General features: G+C 37.5%; 1 protein-coding gene and 1 long non-coding RNA gene across 8 annotated transcripts in view; both read left to right on the top strand.

Annotated features, from left to right (window-relative positions):
- LOC124221456 (protein groucho-like) overlaps positions 1-10,194 on the top strand; it is a 133,180-nt gene extending 122,986 nt beyond the window's left edge. For 4 of the 5 annotated variants that reach the window (XM_046631511.2, XM_046631510.2, XM_046631506.2 and 1 more), the window contains 4 exons: positions 4,287-4,412; positions 5,472-6,013; positions 7,371-8,250; positions 8,323-10,194. In XM_046631511.2, coding sequence (XP_046487467.1) covers positions 4,287-4,412; positions 5,472-6,013; positions 7,371-8,250; positions 8,323-8,430 — 1,656 coding nt within the window. In that variant the 3' untranslated portion in view covers positions 8,431-10,194. The remainder of the gene's footprint in view (positions 1-4,286; positions 4,413-5,471; positions 6,014-7,370; positions 8,251-8,322) is intronic. The other variant, XM_046631508.2, reaches the window with a different exon arrangement.
- A 5,861-nt stretch (positions 10,195-16,055) lies between these two features.
- Positions 16,056-18,574, top strand: LOC124221483 (uncharacterized). 3 transcript variants are annotated; one of them, XR_011177378.1, is made up of 5 exons: positions 16,056-16,129; positions 16,375-16,437; positions 16,917-16,992; positions 17,076-17,141; positions 17,495-18,574. It is a non-coding gene; the product is annotated as an uncharacterized lncRNA (long non-coding RNA). The 3 variants fall into 3 exon arrangements; XR_006883825.2 differs by lacking the exons at positions 16,056-16,129; positions 16,375-16,437 and adding an exon at positions 16,740-16,810; XR_011177379.1 differs by lacking the exons at positions 16,056-16,129; positions 16,375-16,437 and adding an exon at positions 16,761-16,810 and having other exon boundaries at positions 16,892-16,992.
- Positions 18,575-21,974: the final 3,400 nt, after the last annotated feature.

Below are 21,974 nucleotides of genomic sequence, written 5' to 3'. Positions count from 1 at the left end.
TAGTATTTTGGGTTTTTTTCAATTTCTTGAAACATTCAAGCATACGCATGTATGATAAAGTATGAACGGATTTATCGAATACTTTATTTGCAGTACATTTGGTCAAAGTTCTGCTTCGACAGGTCTGAATAAGCTATTAAAACTAATTGCAAGCCGATTTGGTACCTTTTCTGTAGCCACACCACGATTCTCACAATGATTTATTACGTAAAGCGTCAGATGGATGCAGATAGCTTAGCAAATCTGAAAATTTTTAGCTCACACGTCAGATAGAACGTAGCCGAGATGTGGGGACAAGGCTGCATCAACGACATGTCGCAGCATGTAGTGCATATGTGTTTGAATGCGCCAAACATTACGTACGATAAACATATTATTGTTTTTCGCTTAACCGGGTAAAAGTTTGGGAAGTAGTGCACGTTTGTGGTAATTTTTTCCTCTGGCGACAGGTGTCTTTCTCTCTTTGCTACTTCGCTTCTTTCGCGTACGTTCTTATATATCCTTTCTTTTTTTAAATCCACGAAGCGAGAAAACTCGTTGGTGAAACAATCGTTAGAGCTTGAGGGGTGAGTCGCGTTAGCGTCATCCGTTCTCGGTTGGCTAATTTTGGAGAAAACCGAGGATGAGAGAGAAAGACAGATAGATAGATAGAGAGAGAGAGAGAGAGAGAGAGAGAGAGAGAGAGAGAGAGAGAGAGAGAGAGAGAGAGAGAGAGAGAGAGAGAGAGCTGTGGAGAAATGGAGAAAGAAAATACGAATGAGAGTATTTTTCGACGTGCAATTTTCTCCCCTTCGCGTGGAAAGAGTGAAGCTGAGCAAAAGAGGGGGAGGGAGAAGGAGTAGGAACTGGTGGCGGGGCAAAAAAAGAAAAGCGAATAAGAAAAAAATGGCACAGAGAGAAGCGGGGGAAAGAGCAGGTGTACATGCATACACGCACACACACGCACACATATATATAGAAGGAGGGTGAAAAAAGAAAAAGGTAAAAAAGTAAGAAAAAGAGGGGGGGAAAAAAATTACGAGAGTTTTTTCAGGGTGTACTTCACGTCGGTTTTCCACCAGAACCGAGGGGTGCGAAGGCTTCCGAGGTAATGGAGCGCGCGAAGGAGGTGGCGAGGGCTGCCGTGACTCGGGTTGGCGAAGTCGGAGGAGGGTAGGGGTAATTGAGAAGAGGAGATTTACTCGAGGGATCTGCGGCCGCCCACCACGGCGGCACCCCGGGGAGGGAAGGAGGGCCCTTTCCATTCCCTGACTGGCTCACGCTAACTATATACGCCGATTCTCGGCCGACGGATAGATAGATAGACAGATAGCGAGACATATATATACATACATACATACATACATATATATATATGTATATATAGACGGATACCCGAGTCTCGTCGATATCGGCGGGGAACCACTGCATGGTGGTACTGAAATCGTCCGGAAGTGGAACGGGGGAAAGCCGGCGTGACGGGGACCGGAAGGGGGATTTTGGGGGGGGGGGGGGGGGGTGAAACGGGTGCCGGAATGGGAACCGTATCTCGAAGTGGCATGCAACGAGGGCGAAGACGACTCTCGGCGTTTCTAGTCTGCACAGCGGTAAAGATAAGGCTCATAGCTCGATAGATAAGTGAGGTCGAGTCGCGTTGCGCTGCGTTACGTTACGATATGTTACTTTACGTTACGTCGCCATCGCCATCGCCATCGCAGTAGGTACAGCTCGGGTAGGATTAGGTTAACTTCCGTTTACGATCCATTCTCTCTCTTACACCTTTTTCTCTCTTGCGGCCTGAAATTAGTCCTGCGATTTAGAGCAGCTTCTGCGAGCCGCCTCCTAAGCAGCGAACTAATTGAAAGTCAAATTCGTGTTCTGTGGGGGGGTTGAGAAAATACAGCAGTGGTAAAGTGGTGTTCCACTTTATGATCGTGTACCAATCCTTGATCGGGTAAAAAATCTAGTGTATAGTAAGTTATAATAAATGTGATTGAATTTGAGTCTGAAAGATATGAGTGCGTTTAGTAGCTTTATTGCGTTTAACCGAAATTCAGACGATATCAAGTTTACTAATTAATAGGTTTTTCTTAAAGTTACATCGTCATGTGATTATTGATACCTTGTAAATATACTATGAATACTTATTTGTAGCGGTGTTTTCATGCTCAGAGTCAGACAGCGTGAAGCCAATAATTTAAATGCTACTGTAGGGGCAAATCAACATCGTTTAATCATTGTAGATTCTGAGCTATACAGTAGACGCTTGATGATGAGCAGATTGAGAAAATGCGTAAACGTATGAGGTGTTTTTGAAGCCAAATTGTAACAGCGTACGTCGACTTAATGTGTGTAAAACAGATTTATTGTTGGCCATAAAACAGCAAAGAAAGAAAAAGAAAATAGAGAATACCGATCGTACGGATCGGTCAACCGGTACGCCTAATCCACTCGAAACTTATACGCATATAGCCGAATTTGGGTATACGCGAGAGGCGGTAACGGGAGATTCGCGAGGATGTTTTATCGGGCGGAAAACCGGTAGCCAAGACACACATGCGCACGCACATAGCGAGCGGAGAGTTGAGCGGGTTTGGTGCAGCGAGCCGTCGCTGTGGGAAATAAAAATTGATAGATCCCCGCCCTCGTGCCTTATATACATCCCTACGCCAGCTTCCGAAGCTCCTCCGGTTCCCTCCCACGTTCCTCCCGAGATAATTGAAACGAATGGGTGACTACTCAGAGACCTAAAAGAGAAAGCGGAGGTAACGTATGGATTTCTATACGCAGCCGGTCCCGCCTGATTCGCATACCTCTGAATATTACATACCGTCAGATCCGCTGCTTTGCCCCGCGTATATATAAAGAAAGAAACGACAGGCAGAGGAGGCGGGCCATTATTCTCGCTGTTGAAAAATGCGTAAGTAATACGACTCTTCGAATCTATCAGAACCTCGCCTGAGGAGGGATCTATTTTATTTTATCGCGAGGACTGCGAGGTGCCGGGGGCGGAGGTGGAGGTGGAGGTGGAGGTTCTCGCCGGTTTACGAGGGGTTGCCGTGTAAATCTGTGGGGTCGTTAAGGGGAGAGCTACGAAGGCGTAAAGCAGTAAAGTGAAATCGGCGAGCAGAATCACGTTAGCCTCCCTCACTCCCGCCCCTCATTCGGATCCCTGGCATTTCAACAAAGAGTCGGCGCCTTGTTCGCAGGCTTTTTGCCGCCCCGAACCACTTCAACTCACTTTTCAGGCTGACTATACTTGTGTACGGGGAAAAAAGTCGAGCTGGAGACTTGGGTAATTTTTTTTTTCTTCTGTTCTCAATATCACCTCTATTGAAATGCAACGAGGAAATTTCCATTTCATCTTACCTACTCTGTCATTGCGAAGAAACAAAATCATGTATTCATCATTACCTTACATTACCTTCATTCGAATCTGCTCTATGATTGACGTAGAACGATAATCACGTGTGTTCGTTTATATCGTGAGATGTTTACTTTTAGAATTGCAAAAATTGCTACACGTCGTGATGGGATTATTTTCGAAATCGTTCAAAAAAATTTCGCTGACCAAAACCAACTTCTATAGGCAACCGAGATCATTGAGTGATATTTTTCAATAAATTTTAAATTCACATGATTTACAATAACCCATTTCAAGTAGTCTTGTGTTGCAAATTTGATAATTCGTTTTACTGATTCATATTCATTATGAAGTTATGATGGTTCAACTAATTAAAAAATTTGTGTACAATATTCTGAATGTATAGACGAAATGGCCCGTTTCATCTTTTCTTCAGACGTGACGAACAGAATTGCTTCTATGGGTTATAAATTCTTTACTTGTCTACCAATATCGATACCTTGTGATAAATTTATGAGAAACGACGGAATATGAATCAACATTTTTTCATTAAAAAGCTTTGGACTCCATCAGTGGAATGTCAGTATCGTAATAATTTGATAAATCAATGGAATACAACGAATATTACAGTAAGTTGTCATCTGGTTGGTCTCGATGGTGAGAATATTAAAGTTAAGACATTTGTGGTAGATTGTATATTGTGGCAGAGCTAATTCTTTCTCGACTTACCCATCCTATCGCACGTGGCGAAGATCGCTATCTCTCGCATATTTATAGCCGCCCTTTTCGACCTTTTGTATGTGTAGGAGACGTGATATACGCAACCTGTGTCGGTAAATATTGAAGATGACGAGTTGCATCGTCCCTACACAGTCGTTCGCGATCTCGTTAAATGGTGCGTTACGATTCGAGGTGATAATTATTGATCCTGTTTATGTTCTAGAGAAATTCAATATCCCCAGCAGAAAGAGAGAAGTATAGCAGACCAAGAAGCACTCCGGATCCACAACACCACGATCATATGCATCTTAAGAAGATGAAAAAGGAGCAAGACAAAGATATCGGACACGTAAGTAGTTAATTTTTCTATTTCTGTCACCTCATGTATTTTAATGAGCGAAAGTAAGTTTATAAAGGATTCACGTTGACTAATCATACTGTCTCGTATGAAATTCACAGTATCGACAACTGCAAATTTTCAGTTAATTTTCCTGTCTATCTTACTGTTTACTAATTTTATTACATTTTGTGACTACGTAGCATTCACTGTCGCATTGTTAATACAGAATTAATTTGTTCATGTAACTTCTCCGGTTTTTCATGCGCCAATTCGGTCGCGAGAACAGTTTTTGGACTCCCGCCACCTGGCGGAGAATCCCGAATCGAGGATTGCCAGCCACAGAATGCCTTCAATTATTCTCACGTTGTTGAAGATTAGTCCGATCTCATTTCTCTCGGCCTCTCGACAAAATAACTTTGTTTTATATTTCCTATGACATTTCAGAGATAGTACGGGAGGTTCTGTTAAAATTTCATGACCATCATCATTTATCATAAAATAATTAGTGAATAAATTTGACGTAATCAACTTGAATATTCGATCTTCGTATTGATAAAAATGGTGGTCGACGGGCTACCTAGAAATAAGAGAATGACTGTGTTAAATGACATTTATTTTGATTATTATCAAAGCTTACGAATCGGTGATATAAAAATATTTTTTTTTCTAAAGTTTTGTTTCACGTAATAATGATGCCAAGAAATATATATTCCGGTAATCGAATTACCACTTATTTTAGTACCACGTATTGTGATACGTTTTCAGTCCTTATTCTTGCATTAAACAAAAAAGTTTTTGAATATTTTTGATTGGCATACATATAGAATTACGCTGATTGCGACATAGTCACGTCAGTACTGCGTAGGCTTTGATAACAGTATAGAAAAACAGTGACATTTTACTCTGTCTGTAAGGACTAGCATCCTGTTAACTTAAAAATCTGTGGTACAAATATTGTAATGTAAAAAAAAGAGTTGCATATAAAGAATAGTGAGTAAACTTAACGTGTAAATAAAGCGACTCAGTTTGCAAAAATATTAATGCCATTCATTCGTCCAATGTATTCAGCAGAGTGACGGAGAGAAAAGCGACCAGGACCTAGTGGTAGACGACGCTAGCGAGGGCCCGACGAGTCCAACGGCAAACGGCACTTCGTCGCCACGGGAGAACGGCCTGGACAAGCTTGGCCCGTCTTCGGTGCAGATGAGCAGCCAGGTAAAGAAGGAAGTCCCACCACCCTCGCCGAGAAGCGGTACGAGCAGCAACGCCAGCACACCGTCGGCGAAGAAGATGGAAGAGCGGGAAAAGCCGCCGACGCCGATATCGAAACCCGTCACGCCGACGTCTGCCGGAGGCAGCAGCTCTGGATCTGGTGGGCTCAAATCTTCCAGTTCGAGCAAACCTCTCGTTTCCGCCTCGGCTGTCGGACCTTATCCTCAGCACTATCCGCCCCCGCATCACCCGCCTGCAGGACCCCATGTCGACATGCTCGGGTACCCGCCCGGCGCTCTCAACGGATATCCAGCGAGGCCGCCTCTTCAACAATTGTACGACCCTCACGGAGGGATGAGAGCACCTTTGGGACCACTGGGTGTTCCGGGAGGAAAACCGTTAGTAATTCTCTCTTCCCACTTTCTTCCTAGTGTTTATATTTCATGCTTGTAATATATGCGTCGGAGTCAGGTTGTTCCCTGCAGTATTGCGTGTTATCTCTAGGGAGGGAGGTTTATTCTGGAGTACGATGCTATTGTTAAGACAGCAGATTCCAGTCGCGCGGATTTAGAATACAAGATGTTCTGTCAATATGTTTTTATGAACTGTACTCGCTTCCTGTGTATGAGGTAAAACAGACCTTATATCCTACTTTAAGGTAGTACATAATTTGGGTTTGGAATTTTCCAGGTGAGGGTAAAAATTCAGAAAGATCATAAAAAAGAAGAGTCACAGTATTGGATTCTCAAAAATACAAATATCTACTTCTCAGATTTCCGTAATGTGGAAAGCCGGAATATTAAAAAGTTTTTGAAGTACAAAAATGGTCAAATTATATTAATTATAAAAACCCTATCGCGAAAAGTGGGACATTTCCAGTGACTGTGAAGTTTGCAGCATCAGCTAATCGCGAGACGAGTGCTGTAATCCCACGAGTCAGATATTGCCTATCCACTTTTGAAACGCTTTTTTTCTAAGATCTGTGGAGGAAAATTTGATTTGAGAAGAATCAAATATAATATGATAATTTGAAAGAAATAGATCAAGGGCAATCAAGAGATCCAGAGGTACAGGCCTGCCTTCGTGAAACATAACCGTAACGTGCAAACTTCAGGATTCACTCATTGTCCGCCGTATGGCGTTATTGGCAGTGCATAAAGTCCGTGTATAAAATTGAGTTATCGGAAAGTGCGCATGCGCCAAGAAAGCCCTGGTGAGGCACTTTACGCATGTTCTACGGGGTTCGGAAATATAACTTGCCAAGCATGAGTGGGGACAAATTTTTTATCGGTAGAAAATTTTTCTCTGAAATTTAATTTATCAATTAAAAAAAATGTAAAATTTGTATTTTCAAATTTCGTTCTCATTTTTCTGTAGAATACGATAATGAATCGAAACAAATGATTAATACGAAGTTGTACGTATTTTTCAATCGGTACTTCGAATATTATGATGCGAATAAGATTTCGGTTGTTACAAAAAAAAAATTCCTTCTAGAGAATTGACTTACGATTACAATGTAGGAATGGATTTCCATGTAGGGAGCTGAAATTATGACGCACTGTTTTTGAACGATTCAGGGCATGTTTGAACGGCATTAGTCTGAAAACTCTTCCATCCCAAATTAGGCATAGGTAATTAAACTAAGCATATTCGTACACATAGCTAATTTATAAATTTCGATTTATGAATATTTACCATAGAATATTTTTGAAACCCAATTTCCTCATATTATGTTCCGAATTTACTTTTCAGAGCATACAGTTTCCATGTATCGAGTGAGGGTCAGATGCAGCCAGTCCCTTTTCCCCCAGATGCCTTGATTGGCCCTGGCATACCTAGGCATGCACGTCAGATAAACACGCTGACGCATGGGGAGGTTGTCTGTGCAGTGACGATCTCCAATCCTACGAAGTATGTCTACACCGGAGGTAAAGGATGTGTCAAGGTGTGGGACATCAGCCAAGGGGTTAGTGGAAGTGCAAAACCGGTATCGCAGCTGGACTGTCTGCAGAGGGACAACTACATCAGATCAGTAAAACTCCTTCCGGATGGACGGACATTGATTGTGGGTGGAGAAGCGAGCAATCTCAGCATATGGGATTTGGCGAGTCCTACACCCCGCATTAAGGCTGAACTAACCTCCTCAGCGCCAGCCTGCTATGCCTTAGCCATTTCCCCAGATTCCAAGGTCTGCTTCAGCTGCTGCAGCGATGGCAACATTGCAGTCTGGGATCTGCAAAACCAGACACTAGTTCGGCAGTTCCAGGGACACACGGATGGTGCTTCGTGCATAGATATCTCCGCCGATGGCTCGAAACTTTGGACCGGAGGTCTGGATAATACTGTAAGATCCTGGGACCTCCGCGAGGGCAGACAACTTCAACAGCACGACTTCACATCCCAGATATTCTCCCTCGGCTACTGTCCATCCGGAGAGTGGCTTGCCGTTGGAATGGAGAATTCGAACGTGGAAGTTCTCCATGCCACGAAACCCGACAAGTATCAGTTACATCTCCACGAATCCTGTGTTCTGTCTCTTCGATTCGCATCTTGTGGAAAATGGTTTGTCTCTACTGGAAAGGACAACCTTCTGAATGCTTGGCGCACACCTTATGGAGCTTCTATTTTCCAGGTGATTACATGCGAATTAAAACGGGAGTTATACTTTGGCAAGTGGTGTCATTGGGTTATTGTTTTGTTTTAGTCAAAGGAATCATCCTCCGTGTTGAGCTGCGACATATCTACGGACGACAAGTACATTGTTACCGGTTCTGGCGACAAGAAAGCAACGGTCTATGAAGTAATATACTAGGTGCGCAATTGACCTCAAAAAGCTTGTTAATACATACTTAAGATGTACGCTTGTTAAGATTATTTATGAAATTAATATACTTAGTGAAACCCCCATTGCCAGAAAAATCTGATCTGCTACGATTGTGAAAACTATATGCATTAAAAAATCCAATTCAGCTGTCGAATGAATTCCACAGACTAAATTGTAATATAGCAATCAACGCCTGTCTGGTTCACCCTAACTCCGAATTATAGGAATTACCATTCGATTAATAATTATGTAGTAGAACAAAGTCGTAAAATTTTTGGTGAATCGCTTTGTGCAAGCAAATGGCGCCATAATTAACCCGAATTACGGACTGATTAAAGTACGGAAGAATTAGATTCTAGGAACTGAAGTTATATTAAATATACATTGAAGACGTAACAATAGATATTTAAGATTGTATAGACACCTAATCTTATAAGTAGAGAATGAAATGTATGACGAGTTATGATTATTGTCATCATAATTTTGATTATCGACATTATTATTATTATTTTTTTTATTTTTATTTTTATTATTATTATTATAAAGTAAATGCGAACATTTTTTCTAATAATGGATGAATATTATAAATTTATGGTGACCGTTACTTTGATCATTTTGGATTTTTTTCAATTTCCCCGAAAATATGTTTATATAAAATGAAGAAAATGTCTGTCAAATATAAACATTTCCGAATAATATTGACATGTGCTACCCTTCGCGTAATTGAAATTTTAAATGTATAATATACTGAAATTTTTTATGCTTAATTATTTTTTTTTCATGAATTCAAATCTATAAAAGAAATTTATTTGATGCTTAGAATAACATTTATACTTCCGACTACATATCGGATCAAAAAAAAAAAAATACATACATTGAATCTCAAATCTTTCTTATATTTCACAAAACCATAGTTTTTACGGTTTAACTGAGTGTCATTTTATGTGGAATATGCGCACTCCGTGCCGAATTGTTTTATTCCTAGGTTTAGGAAGTATAACATTGTTCTCATGCATCAAATTGATTTTTTTATCCATTTTAATTTATGAAAAGACAATAATTAAAGAACTTTGAAAATTTTAATCTATTTTACATTCAAAATTTCAATCGCCCGGTGGCACGTGTTAATATTACTTGGACACTTTTTTCATCTAATACGAAAATATTTCTGGGGAGAGATTGAAAAAATTCCAAAACGACCAAAGTAACGGACACATGTATAAGTATATATATTAGGGTGTTGCCCGAAAAAATAATTGCGAATTTCCATCGTGTCACCCTCTAAAAAACTTGTTTGGATTGAAAGAAAGGTTATCTCCAAAGATGAGCGTTCTACGTTAAGTCTAAGATGGCGCGCTCATTCGATTTTTCAAATTTTCAAAAAACTGAAAAATTGATTGAGTACAATCATAAACGTAACGTACAATGCTCATCGAACGAGAGAATCTTTCTTTCAACCCAAAAAAAACTTCTGACAACCCGGTTGAATGTTTAGAAATAATGAGTCGAGCGACTTTCTTTGTCATCTTTACTCATAGACAAAGCTTATACCACGTGTCAAACAGCAAGGACAACACATTTATTGCTGATTCTATATCTATATAACGTTAGGGTGTTTCAAAAAAAAATAATTTGCGAATTTCCACCATGACATGAACGATCTACGTTACGTCTAAGATGGCGCTATTTCGATTTTTCACTTTTTTCGAACAGAACGCTCACCTTCAGAGAGAATCTTTCTTTTAACCCAAACGAACTTCTCAGAGGGCGCCACGATAGAAATTTGGAAATTATTCTTTCGTGCAACACTCTAATTTATATATTACCATATGTATGTATATATGTATACCTAAATTCAATGATCAAAGATTTTTCATTACATACAATCGTTATTATATACCATGTATATTTTCGTTAGAGAAAACGTTCGCTACTATTGTAAAATAAAACCCTTTTATTGCGCGAATGTAAAAAAATTGCTTTCATCCTCAAGATATACAGTGAATCGAGATCAATATCTCAAAAGAGTGAATGGGGGGAAGGAGAAAGCGGATGGGGGATACCTGATGACGTATTGAATTTACACGTAGACATCTAAATTTTAAATTAGGCGTAATAATTCTGTTGGTAAAAAATAAATAAAATAATGTCATAGTTATATACATTATATAGTCTCGCAAATAAGTGTTCTTTCTGCAAATTTACGTACCTACGTATAATTTCTTACATAAAAACATACAAGTTATAATTAATGATAAACTCTGCGATATCCGACGTATGACATATGTATTTAGATACGTGTACATATATCGTATGTCTAATATTATCACGATCAATATTATTAAAAAAAAAAGAGAGAAGAAAACATAATAACCGACACGTATCGTAATCTACCGCAGTTCACACTGCATTTAACGAGATATTTAACGATATTTTTGTGACTGTCATGTGAACACTTAAACACTAAAGTGAACAACAATAGCAAAATTTGGTGAAAAGGCGAGATGAATTTTTATCGATAGATTCTAATATTAGGCAACGTCAGCTATGGCTACAGTTCTTACTCTCTCGTTAAAATTCGATAAAAATTCAAAAAGCGATTCGCTCAATTGAGTCAGGCCTAGATAATTATTAGCTAGCGCATTACACGGAGCCGAATTAGTAATGTGAGAACCAGATGCAAACGGATATTTATATTTTGTTACAGGATGACATAATGACACTGCTGTGGTGGTAGCAAATCAGATTAAAACGATCTTCACCAAATTGTATTATATATAAGTTTATTGTTAATACGAAATATGTATAACATCAGTTTGCAACGATCACAGCACCGATAATAGACCAATAGAAACAACGATACCTCAACAAGACTCAATAGTTAAATATCACTCAACAATCAAATTTATTACAAATCAATATTCTTTTACAATAAGCCAAATGAAAAATATGCATTTTTAGTGACTGTGGGGATTGCCCTGCATGTTTGAAATGTTCTCGAAATCTCAAGTTTTACGAAATTTTATTATTTTAAATACCATATCTTATAAATACATCAGCTACAAATGTATATTACGTGTCCACGATATCATATAAGATGAGCAGTCGGCCATTGCAATGCGTTTCTAACAAAAAATCATTTCATGCACAGTTCATGTTGTTCCTATAACCACGCAAAAATTGTTTTTTTCGGCAATTAAATCATCGATACATAAAATTCTTCTTTTTCTCATTACCCTCCAATCACGTCTTCCGTATCCGAAACTATCTCAACATTAATTCCTGATGAAACTTATGGATAACAAACGTACAATAAAAATCTGTTTGTCATCCTGTATGTATCTCGAGATACGTGACAAAAGTGTTACCGTTAAGGTAGTAGTATTTATCAAGAGAATAAACCAACGAGATATTTCGGCACAAGAAAAAATTCTGCCAGTGACAAATACAATTTCTACATCTCAACGACTTACACTCTGCTTAAATCGATTACAATTATATTGTTCCTCGGATTTCGGTATAAATAGATTTCCATTTAAAACAAAACATTCCTTTTTAACTGGTGAGGGTATGCATATTTTAATTTTTATATCTGCAAAACACGCCATTGCAACGAACAAATCAAACTTGTGTTTACGCATTATTCCAATCACATTTCAACAGTGTATCATAATGTATCAGGCCGAGATCCACATACTAGACGTAGATTGCAGATCAGGTATTTTTTTGGATACGAAACTTATTAATACCGCAATATATCTAAACCTGTAAAACCTGTAAACCTGTAAACCAGAAACTCACAATCGGTAATTTCATCGTTTTCGATGAATGTATACGAACTTTTAATCGGTTTCAATTTAAAAAAAAACTGCCCATTTCAGATATACCTACAGAAAAGGTTTATTGCTAGGTTTTGTTGAATATGTATTAGTTTATTTTGGTTCGCATATTAAATGAAAAACACTATTGTTTAGAAATTATTACGTAACGTATCACAAATAATATACAATATAAATTTGATTTGCAAATTGTGCAACGGTTAAAAGTTTTATTAATTGCACAATTTGAGGTTCGTTTTACAGTGAATAATATGTATAAAATATTTTTTTCTTCGTTCGCATTTTCTCCTTTCTCTTTTCACAGATCACAGTAGGTCACCTTCTATTTTACCCAAAATTTATAAAATTCACTATCTTATCAAGTCTACAAACATCCTTCATACGATAATGTTTTGTACTACTAACAGATTACGAACTTTCCATCAATAAGTGTTGCACAAATGTCATCGTATAATATCGAGATGTGGTCATCTTCGCGTAATGTAATTCTACTTTTTTTCAAGTAATCTGTGAATAAGATATCACTGAGTTTTAAAATCTCAATTACGTTATAGTATAATAGTTGGCATATTTGAATTTAAACGACAGTATACGATCAACAGCTCTGTTACTATCGTCAAGGCTCGAACTAACGAGAATACGGTTACTAAATAAACTCACCATTCCTAGACCATAGTCTTCGGATATTCTGGGTAGAGACGGAACCTTAGGTTTGATTCAGGTTATGGGTGTGTTAAGACGCGATGGTGCTGAGAAGTTGTAATTCCGGATAGCTCTAATTCGATGGTAAATAGATAAACACATGGCCTGTTGCTCTTCCACTGTGAAATTCAAATTTCTACTTGCCGGCGTTGCCTGAAGAACATAAAGACGGATACCCCTGGGTAAATTTTTGTGACCAGTTTTCGGCGAGCAAGTGGGCCCAGATGGGCCTAGGAGAGTAAGACTGTTTTGCTCTATCGACTCTACCTAACGAGCTCACACCGACATTCGTAGCAGCCAAAGTAGTGTCAGTATGAAAGCTTGAAGTTGAGTCGGTACAAAGTGAGTACGTAAGACTACTTGTCGACTGCGACTTAGAAATGTCGATCAGCTCGATCATCCCCGTGTGAAGACATGTAACCGCGTCCACCGCCAACCACCCCAACTACCTCCAAGCCCCTCCAACCACCGTCAACCACCTCCGACCACTTCCGATCACCTTCGTCCTCCACGTTCACCTCGTCCCCCTCTTCCTGCTCCTTCTCCACCCCCTCACGGTCGTCGTCGTCCTCGTCCTCTTCGACCACTGCCAACCACCTCCAAACACCTCCTATGTTGACTCCTACGTAACACAGGCTTCGCAATGATAAACCCAAGCCAGTACTTAGCCTGTGTGTACTTACCGACTTGTCGGTGATACAAGAAATTAATAATGAGAATAAGTTTCTTCCAAAACTCGTAGCGAAACAGTGATTTAATTAAAGTTAGGTACCCGAAAGAAGAATGTATACATAGATCGTAAATAGTAATAGATCAGATGTAATAATGATGCAGAGAACAAACAGTATATATTTATGTGCGGTCCATGTACGATATTAATATATATGATCCATTCACGATTAATACGTAATGCATACTGTAAATTTTATAATTTTCCAAGAGACAAACTAGATTACCTACAATAATACGTCTATAATATGAAAATTGAAGAATTATTCATTTCGAAATGGGATTCTATTCGACACGCGCTCGATGTATTCTACAACATTAATATTCATAATTATTCCAACAACTTTTTATTTGCTCTCACGATCTTGAATTTTCGTAGGCATAGAATCGAAACGCTGTTTTAGCTAGTCGCAAGTGAAGAATCTACGTTGGGTAGAGAAGCAGAATTATTTTTCGAAAAGTGTTCGTATGGAAAAAATTTCAGAGTAACTGTACTACATCACGGATGCGCTAATTTTGATCGAGATGAAATGGATGCTCCGTACATGAGACAGTATTTAACGCAGTGTCCTGATTTAAAGACCTAAAGAGGTGAGTGTCGGCGATTTTTTTTTTTGATAGGGAGAGATAGAACGAAGTTTCTTAAAACTTCGAGTGGATTTTAACACATATTTAAAAGGTACGAGCGAAAATTTTTATCATACAAGTGTCGCAGAACGGCAGCGTTATTAGCTGACTCGCTAACTGAAAAATATGTCTTGAATCAACGGCTGACCATCGAAGGGCCTGGCCGCTTGAGTCTGGAATCAGCAGGACAGATGAAGTGTGTATTTCTTGTCTGAATTGTAAGGATTAAAATCATAATGCATTATATCATATCATCGTACATCATACATCATGCGTCATCTTGCATCATACATCATACAGCATACATAGTATTGAAGTTTGAAACCAAAGTTGGATGTTCGGATGTTCAGAAACTGACGACACCCAAAATTTTTTTTTCTCATGACGTCATCGATCTACAGTAATCGAAAATGAGCTAGCCGAATTCCTCAGTCTGGAAACAATCGCGCAGTAGAGCGGACGGATGTGAGTCGCGCTCCGCAAATTTCGAGTACCGGGTTCTCTACCTCCTGGATCCTGCGCTCCGGGTCCGCGTCCTAGTGCAACTCGAGTTCCGGGACAAGCGCTCCGTAGTTTCTATGCTCCAGGTCCGGTACCTGGTGAAACTCGACTTCCAGGACAAGCGCTCCGTGGTTCCTGCGCTCCAGATACGCTACCTGATAAAAGTCTACTTCCGGGACAAGTGCTCCGTGGTTCCTGCGCTCCAGGTCCGCGACCTGGTGAAACTCTACTCCCAGAACAAGCGCTCCATAGTTTCTGCGCTCAAGGTCCACTACCTGCAGTAACTCGACTTCCAGGACAAGCGCTCCGTAGTTCTGGCTGTCCAGGTCCTTGAAGTGGTGACTTTCGACCTTCAGGACTAATTTTCTGTAGATTTGGCTGTCGAGGTCCTCCACCTGGTGGATCTCGACCTCCAGGGCAAGCGCCCCGTGGTTTTGGCTGTCCAGGTACTTGAACAGGCGATTTTTGACGTTAAGGACTAATTTTTAAGTTTACAACTTTGATTATTGAAAACGTTATGATACGTACTATCAAACCAATATGCATGCTTCAGATAAAATTTTAAATTCGAAAAAAAACTGAACGACCAGGATCAACAAATTGCAATTGGTGACTAGTTAGCATAGTATACATAGGAATACATGAAAATAACGTCATTTTTCACGCAAGCCTAAATTCAGTAACTATCAATGCGCTAATGAAATATCTATATAATTTTTCACAATTTTCTCATAAACTTTTTGGTAAAATCTGTCAATAAAAAAATTATATTAATCCTTACACAATATTTTTGATGTGTTCTAATTTTTACTGAAATTATTTATTAGCATCCGAGGTATAACCCGAGGTGGTGAGCGGTGGTCGTGGGAAGTGGTTGGCAGTGGTTGGAGGTGATCAAGGTGAACAAGGAGGAAAAGGCCGCGGAAGACGAGGAGAACGAGGATTTGTGAACGGTGAGTAAACCAGTTTTCTAATATTTAATAGCAATTGTAATTATATTTTATTTCAAATTTTTCAAACTTGTCACATTTAAAATGAATTATTTAAATTCGTTTTTTGCGCAAGCAAAAATTCAGTAGCTATGAATAAGCTTATACAATTTATTACATTATTAATTATTTAATTAATAAATTACTCAATTATATTAATCCTTACATAATATTTTCGATGTGTTCTTATACTGAAAATATTTATTACTATTCAAGGTATAAGCTGAGGTGGTTGGCGGTGGTCGGAGGTGGTCGGAGGTGGACGAGGAGGAGGACGAGGTGGACGAGGATTTGTGCTCGGTGAGTAAAACATTTTCATAATATTTGGTGGCAATTGTAATTATATTTCATGTAAAATATTTCAAACTTGTCATGTTTACAATAAATTATTTCAATTCATTTTTTGCGCAAGCACAAATTCAGTAGCTATCAATGCGCTGATAAAATTTATTATATGTATTATTAATTAATTAATTATTTGTATTATTCCTTACACAATATTTTTTATGTGTTCCTATACTGAGAATATTCATTACTATTCCAAGTATAACCCGAAGTGGTTGGCGGTGGTCGAGCTGGACGAGGTGGAGGACGAGGATTTGTGCTCGGTGAGTTTAACATCATTATAATATTTGATGAAGTAGGATTAGGAATGGAAGGAAGAGTAGAAGTGGGATCGGGAGTAGGAGTAGGAGTAGGAGTGGGAGTGGAAGTAGAAGTACGAATAGAAGAAGGATCAGGAGTAGGTGTAGGATCAGGAATAGAATCAGGAGTAGGTGTGGGATCAGGTGAAGAAGTAGTATCATGAGTAGAAGTAGGAGTAGGATCAGGAGTAGGTGTAGAAATAGGAGTGGTAGTAGTAATAGCAGCAGGGTGCAAGGGGAGGGGGCGGTGGGGGGGGGGGGGGGGGCAGAGAAGAGAAACCAAATACAAAATAGTAATAGCCCTTTGCCGCAGCATAGATCCATACAAGATTCCAAGGTAGGCATCTTAGATTTACGAGCAAAGTCTGATTAGTACTTTGTCAATCTTGTTAGACCTATGAGATACGTTTCTAACCAGACAAAAATATATTGAAAATTTACAGTATTTGACAACAGTGATACCTTATCACATGGACAGTGGCCCACCTGATAATCAAGCTTTACAAGTCCTCATTAAGAGTAAGTTTTACAAGTTCTTGGTAACAGTACCAACAATTACGTAATAACTTCATTCGAAATTAATAATATGTTTTTGTTTTCAGTATTAAAGGCTATTGATGAGGATAGTTCAACGGTGCCCACATTATTAACGGACTACATATTGAAAGGTGGGTTGATTTCTTTCACCTTGTCTTGAATCCGTGCGAGATAAACACTTGTATATTTCACGGTCCAGTTATTATCATGAGGTTGAAGTTCGTAATGTTATTCAGGCTATGAATTTTTAGAAAAACTTGGAATACAACTTCAGGATTGTCTGAAAATAAGTAAACCGTAATAAACCAAATTATAATCATATCAAGTTATCACTAATAAGCAATTGCGGGTAAAATATTAGCTTACTTTTGTAAGTATTTATGAATATAGCCTCTATGAATATTCATTGTTGGTATATAAGGTCTGGCAACGTACCTACTTTCTGTAAGAGATGTTGAAAATTTTCAACATAATTATGTTTCAGTTCTGTGCCCCACCTAGTGATCCACTAGTACATATCCTCCGACGTGACATCGCTGTGCTACGTATAAAGAAGAAAAGATTTATTAAGATGCAGATTGCTCCTCTCTTCTTGCCATTGTGCTTTCATATAGCACCACAATAAATCTTATAGAAATGAGCTCTCATCGAGATTTCTCGGTATTTCTAACTCGACGCGAGAAGGCAAAAATCAATGTAATGCCATCTGTAAGGTAATTGGACTCGTATTTGCACTACGAGAACTCGTTGGGCATTTTGCGGTGAAATTTGAAAAATTGTTGTACAAGAAATTAAATAACTATAAAAATGGATAAAAAATATTATCTCTAATAGTGAATGTAGCTAATACAGCTTTAACCGTATATTGATTATATTAATGATCTATTGTGACAAGATCGGAATTAGATAAGCTCTCTAAATACTCTTTTCTAGACTATTAATTTACATCATGTATATGTAAATGTATATTTCTTCACTTTATACAATCACTGCACTAGGATTACCGTTGCCACGTTTTATGGTGCGCTTGTGTAATTTGTATATTATTAACCTTACGTTTTACTCTATTTGCGACAAGTTGTGAGTGTTTCTAATTTCTTGGCAATTATTTATGTACATGTATGTGTATATATGTATATGTATACTTATGCATGTGTATATACATATATACACATGTTTAAAACTAGATTTTTACAATAAACACAGAGGTTTTAGTATATTCACATACGGATTTCTGTGTATAGGTATACTTGAACTAAAATATCCTTATCTCTAATACGGAGTTGTTCGTAATTCGCATTTGTTCTTGTAACCCAATGTCCTACATACGTTGGCAAAAATCTAGATCCAACTTAACTGAGTCTCAAAGCCCTGTTGACATAAGAGCAGCTATTCGATAGAAATTATAGTTTATAGTTTACACAGCCCATTGCATGATATTTCATTATAAATACATATGTTTCAATGTATTTAGGAATAATTTATCAAATATACAGAGGTCATGTGCAAATAATAAATGAATTCGACCGCAGTTTGATGTATTCATTAAAGCTTCAACAATAAATTTAAGCTTTGTTAGTTCTTTTATTTTATTATGGATAATCAAAAACATTTCCGACTATTCGTACTGTGGAAGCGTGGGGATTAAACCAAATGTAGCAAAAGATTAGAAATAGTGTATGAAGCGTACGGGTATTTTTCTAATAATGCAAACACGTGCCGCTAGCTTAGTTTTGACATATCTAGAATACCACGCCTTGCGAATTAGCTTTCCAGACAGAGATGAATGATGAATTTTAAGGACTGCATTATCGTTGTTGAATACTCTATGCCTCATGGGAAACGAAAATCTGTAACGATAAAATTGATGCACCGGATCATCGTCGACTTTAACTTTTGAAATGTCCTACCATTTCCGAACACCTCCAACCATCCTATTTACCTATATTACTAGATCAGCTATGATATGCAAAGAGAAGAATTATTCACTTCGAAATGGAATTCTATTCGACGCGCGCTCGATGTATTCCATAACATTAGTATTCATAATTATTCCGACAACTTTTCATTTGCTCTCTCGATCTTGAATTTTCGTAGGCATATAATCGAAACGCTGTTCTAGCTAGTCGAGAGTGAAGTATCTACGTTGGGTAGAGAAGCAGAATTGTTTTTCGAAAAGTATTCGGATGGAAAAAAATTCAGAGTAACTGCAATACATCACGGATGCGCTAATTTTGAACGAGATGAAATGGATGCTTCGTATATGAGACAGTATTTAAAGCAGCGTAGTGATTTAAAGACCTAAAAAGGTGATAGGGAGAGAAAGAACGAAGCTTCTTAACACTTCGAGTGTATTTTAACACACATTTGAAAGATACGAGCAAAATTTTTCATCGACCAACTGTCGCAGAACGGCAGCGTTGTTAACTGACCCGTTAACTGAAGGATATATCTTCAGTCAACGGCTGACCATCGAAGGGCCTGGCCGCTTGAGTCTGGAATCGGCAGGAGAGATGAAGTGTGTATTTCTTGTATGAAATGTGAAAGCTAAAATCATTATACATCATATCATATCATCATACCTTATACATCATACATCATACATCGTACATCGTACATCATACATCATCATACATAGTATCAAAGTTCGAAACCATAGTTTGGATGTCGGATGTTCAGAAAGTGACGTCACCAATTCAAAATCAGCTAGCCGAATTCCTCAGTCTGGAAACAACCGCGCAGTAGAGCGGACGGATGAGAGTCGCGCTCCGCAAATTTCGAGTACCGGGTTCTCAACCTCCCGGATCCCGCGTTTCGGGTCCGCTACGTATTTCGAGTACCGGGTTCTCAACCTCCCGGATCTCGCGCTTCGGGTCCGCTACGCGGTGAAACTCGACTTCCAGGATAAGCGCTCCGTGGTTCCTGGTTCATGTTTACAATAAATTATTTCAATTCGTTTTTCGCGCACGCCCAAATTCAGCAGCGGTCGGTGCGCTAATAAAATTTCTATAACTTTATAATCTTCTCATAATCTTTTTGGTAAAATATGTCGATAAAAAAATTATATCAAACCTTACACATTATTTTTGATTTGTTCTCACGCTGAAAATATTTATTACTATTCGAGGTATAACTCGAGGTGGTTGGCGGTTTTCGTTGGAGGTAGTTAGGGGTGGTTGCGGGTAATCTCGGTGATTCAGGAGGAGGGGGACGAGGATTTGTGCTCGGTGAGTAAAACACTTTTATAATATTTCACGGCAATTGTAATTATATTTTATCTGAAATATTTCAAACTTCTCACGTTTACATTGAATTATTTCAATTCATTTTTCGTGCAAGCACATATTCAGTAGCTATGAATAAGCTTATACAATTTATTATATTATTAATTAATTAATTAATATTCTTATAATATTTGATGGCGATTGTAATTATATTTCGTCTGAAATATTACAAACTTGTCACGTTTACAATAAATTATTTCAATTCATTTTTCGTGCAAGCACATATTCAGTAGCTATGAATAATCTTATACAATTTATTATATTATTATTTAATTACTTAATCAATTACTCAATTATAATAATCCTTACACAATATTTTCGATGTGTTCTTATACTGAAAATATTCATTACTATTCAAGGTATAACCTGAGGTGGTTGAAGGTGGTCGGAGGTGGACGAGGAGGAGGACGAGGAGGACGAGGATTTGTGCTGGGTGAGTAAAACACTTTTATAATATTTGATGGCAATTGTAATTATATTTCATCTGAAATATTACAAACTTGTCACGTTTACAATAAATTATTTCAATTCATTTTTCGTGCAAGCACATATTCAGTAGCTATGAATAATCTTGTACAATTTATTACAATATTAATTAATTGATTAATTAATATTCTTATAATATTTGATGGCAATTGTAATTATATTTCGTCTGAAATATTACAAACTTGTCACGTTTACAATAAATTATTTCAATTCATTTTTCGTGCAAGCACATATTCAGTAGCTATGAATAATCTTGTACAATTTATTACATTATAAATTAATTGATTAATTAATATTCTTATAATATTTGATGGCAACTGTAATTATATTTCGTCTGAAATATTACAAACTTGTCACGTTTACAATAAATTATTTCAATTCATTTTTCGTGCAAGCACATATTCAGTAGCTATGAATAATCTTGTACAATTTATTACATTATAAATTAATTGATTAATTAATATTCTTATAATATTTGATGGCAATTGTAATTATATTTCGTCTGAAATATTACAAACTTGTCACGTTTACAATAAATTATTTCAATTCATTTTTCGTGCAAGCACACATTCAGTAGCTATGAATAAGTTTGTACAATTTATTATATTATTAATTAATTAATTAATATTCCTATTTATATTTAATGGCAATTGTAATTATATTTCATCTGAAATATTACAAACTTGTCACGTTTACAATAAATTATTTCAATTCATTTTTCGTGCAAGCACATATTCAGTAGCTATGAATAATCTTGTACAATTTATTACATTATAAATTAATTGATTAATTAATATTCTTATAATATTTGATGGCAATTGTAATTATATTTCGTCTGAAATATTACAAACTTGTCACGTTTACAATAAATTATTTCAATTCATTTTTCGTGCAAGCACACATTCAGTAGCTATGAATAAGTTTGTACAATTTATTATATTATTAATTAATTAATTAATATTCCTATTTATATTTAATGGCAATTGTAATTATATTTCATCTGAAATATTACAAACTTGTCACGTTTACAATTAATTATTTCAATTCATTTTTCGTGCAAGCACATATTCAGTAGCTATGAATAATCTTGTACAATTTATTACATTATTAATTAATTGATTAATTAATATTCTTATAATATTTGATGGCAATTGTAATTATATTTCGTCTGAAATATTACAAACTTGTCACGTT

Source organism: Neodiprion pinetum, chromosome 6 (genome assembly GCF_021155775.2).
Source record: "Neodiprion pinetum isolate iyNeoPine1 chromosome 6, iyNeoPine1.2, whole genome shotgun sequence".
NCBI lineage: Eukaryota > Metazoa > Arthropoda > Insecta > Hymenoptera > Diprionidae > Neodiprion > Neodiprion pinetum.
Note: the sequence above shows the minus strand (reverse complement) of the source record. Positions and strands in the feature narration are given on the sequence as shown.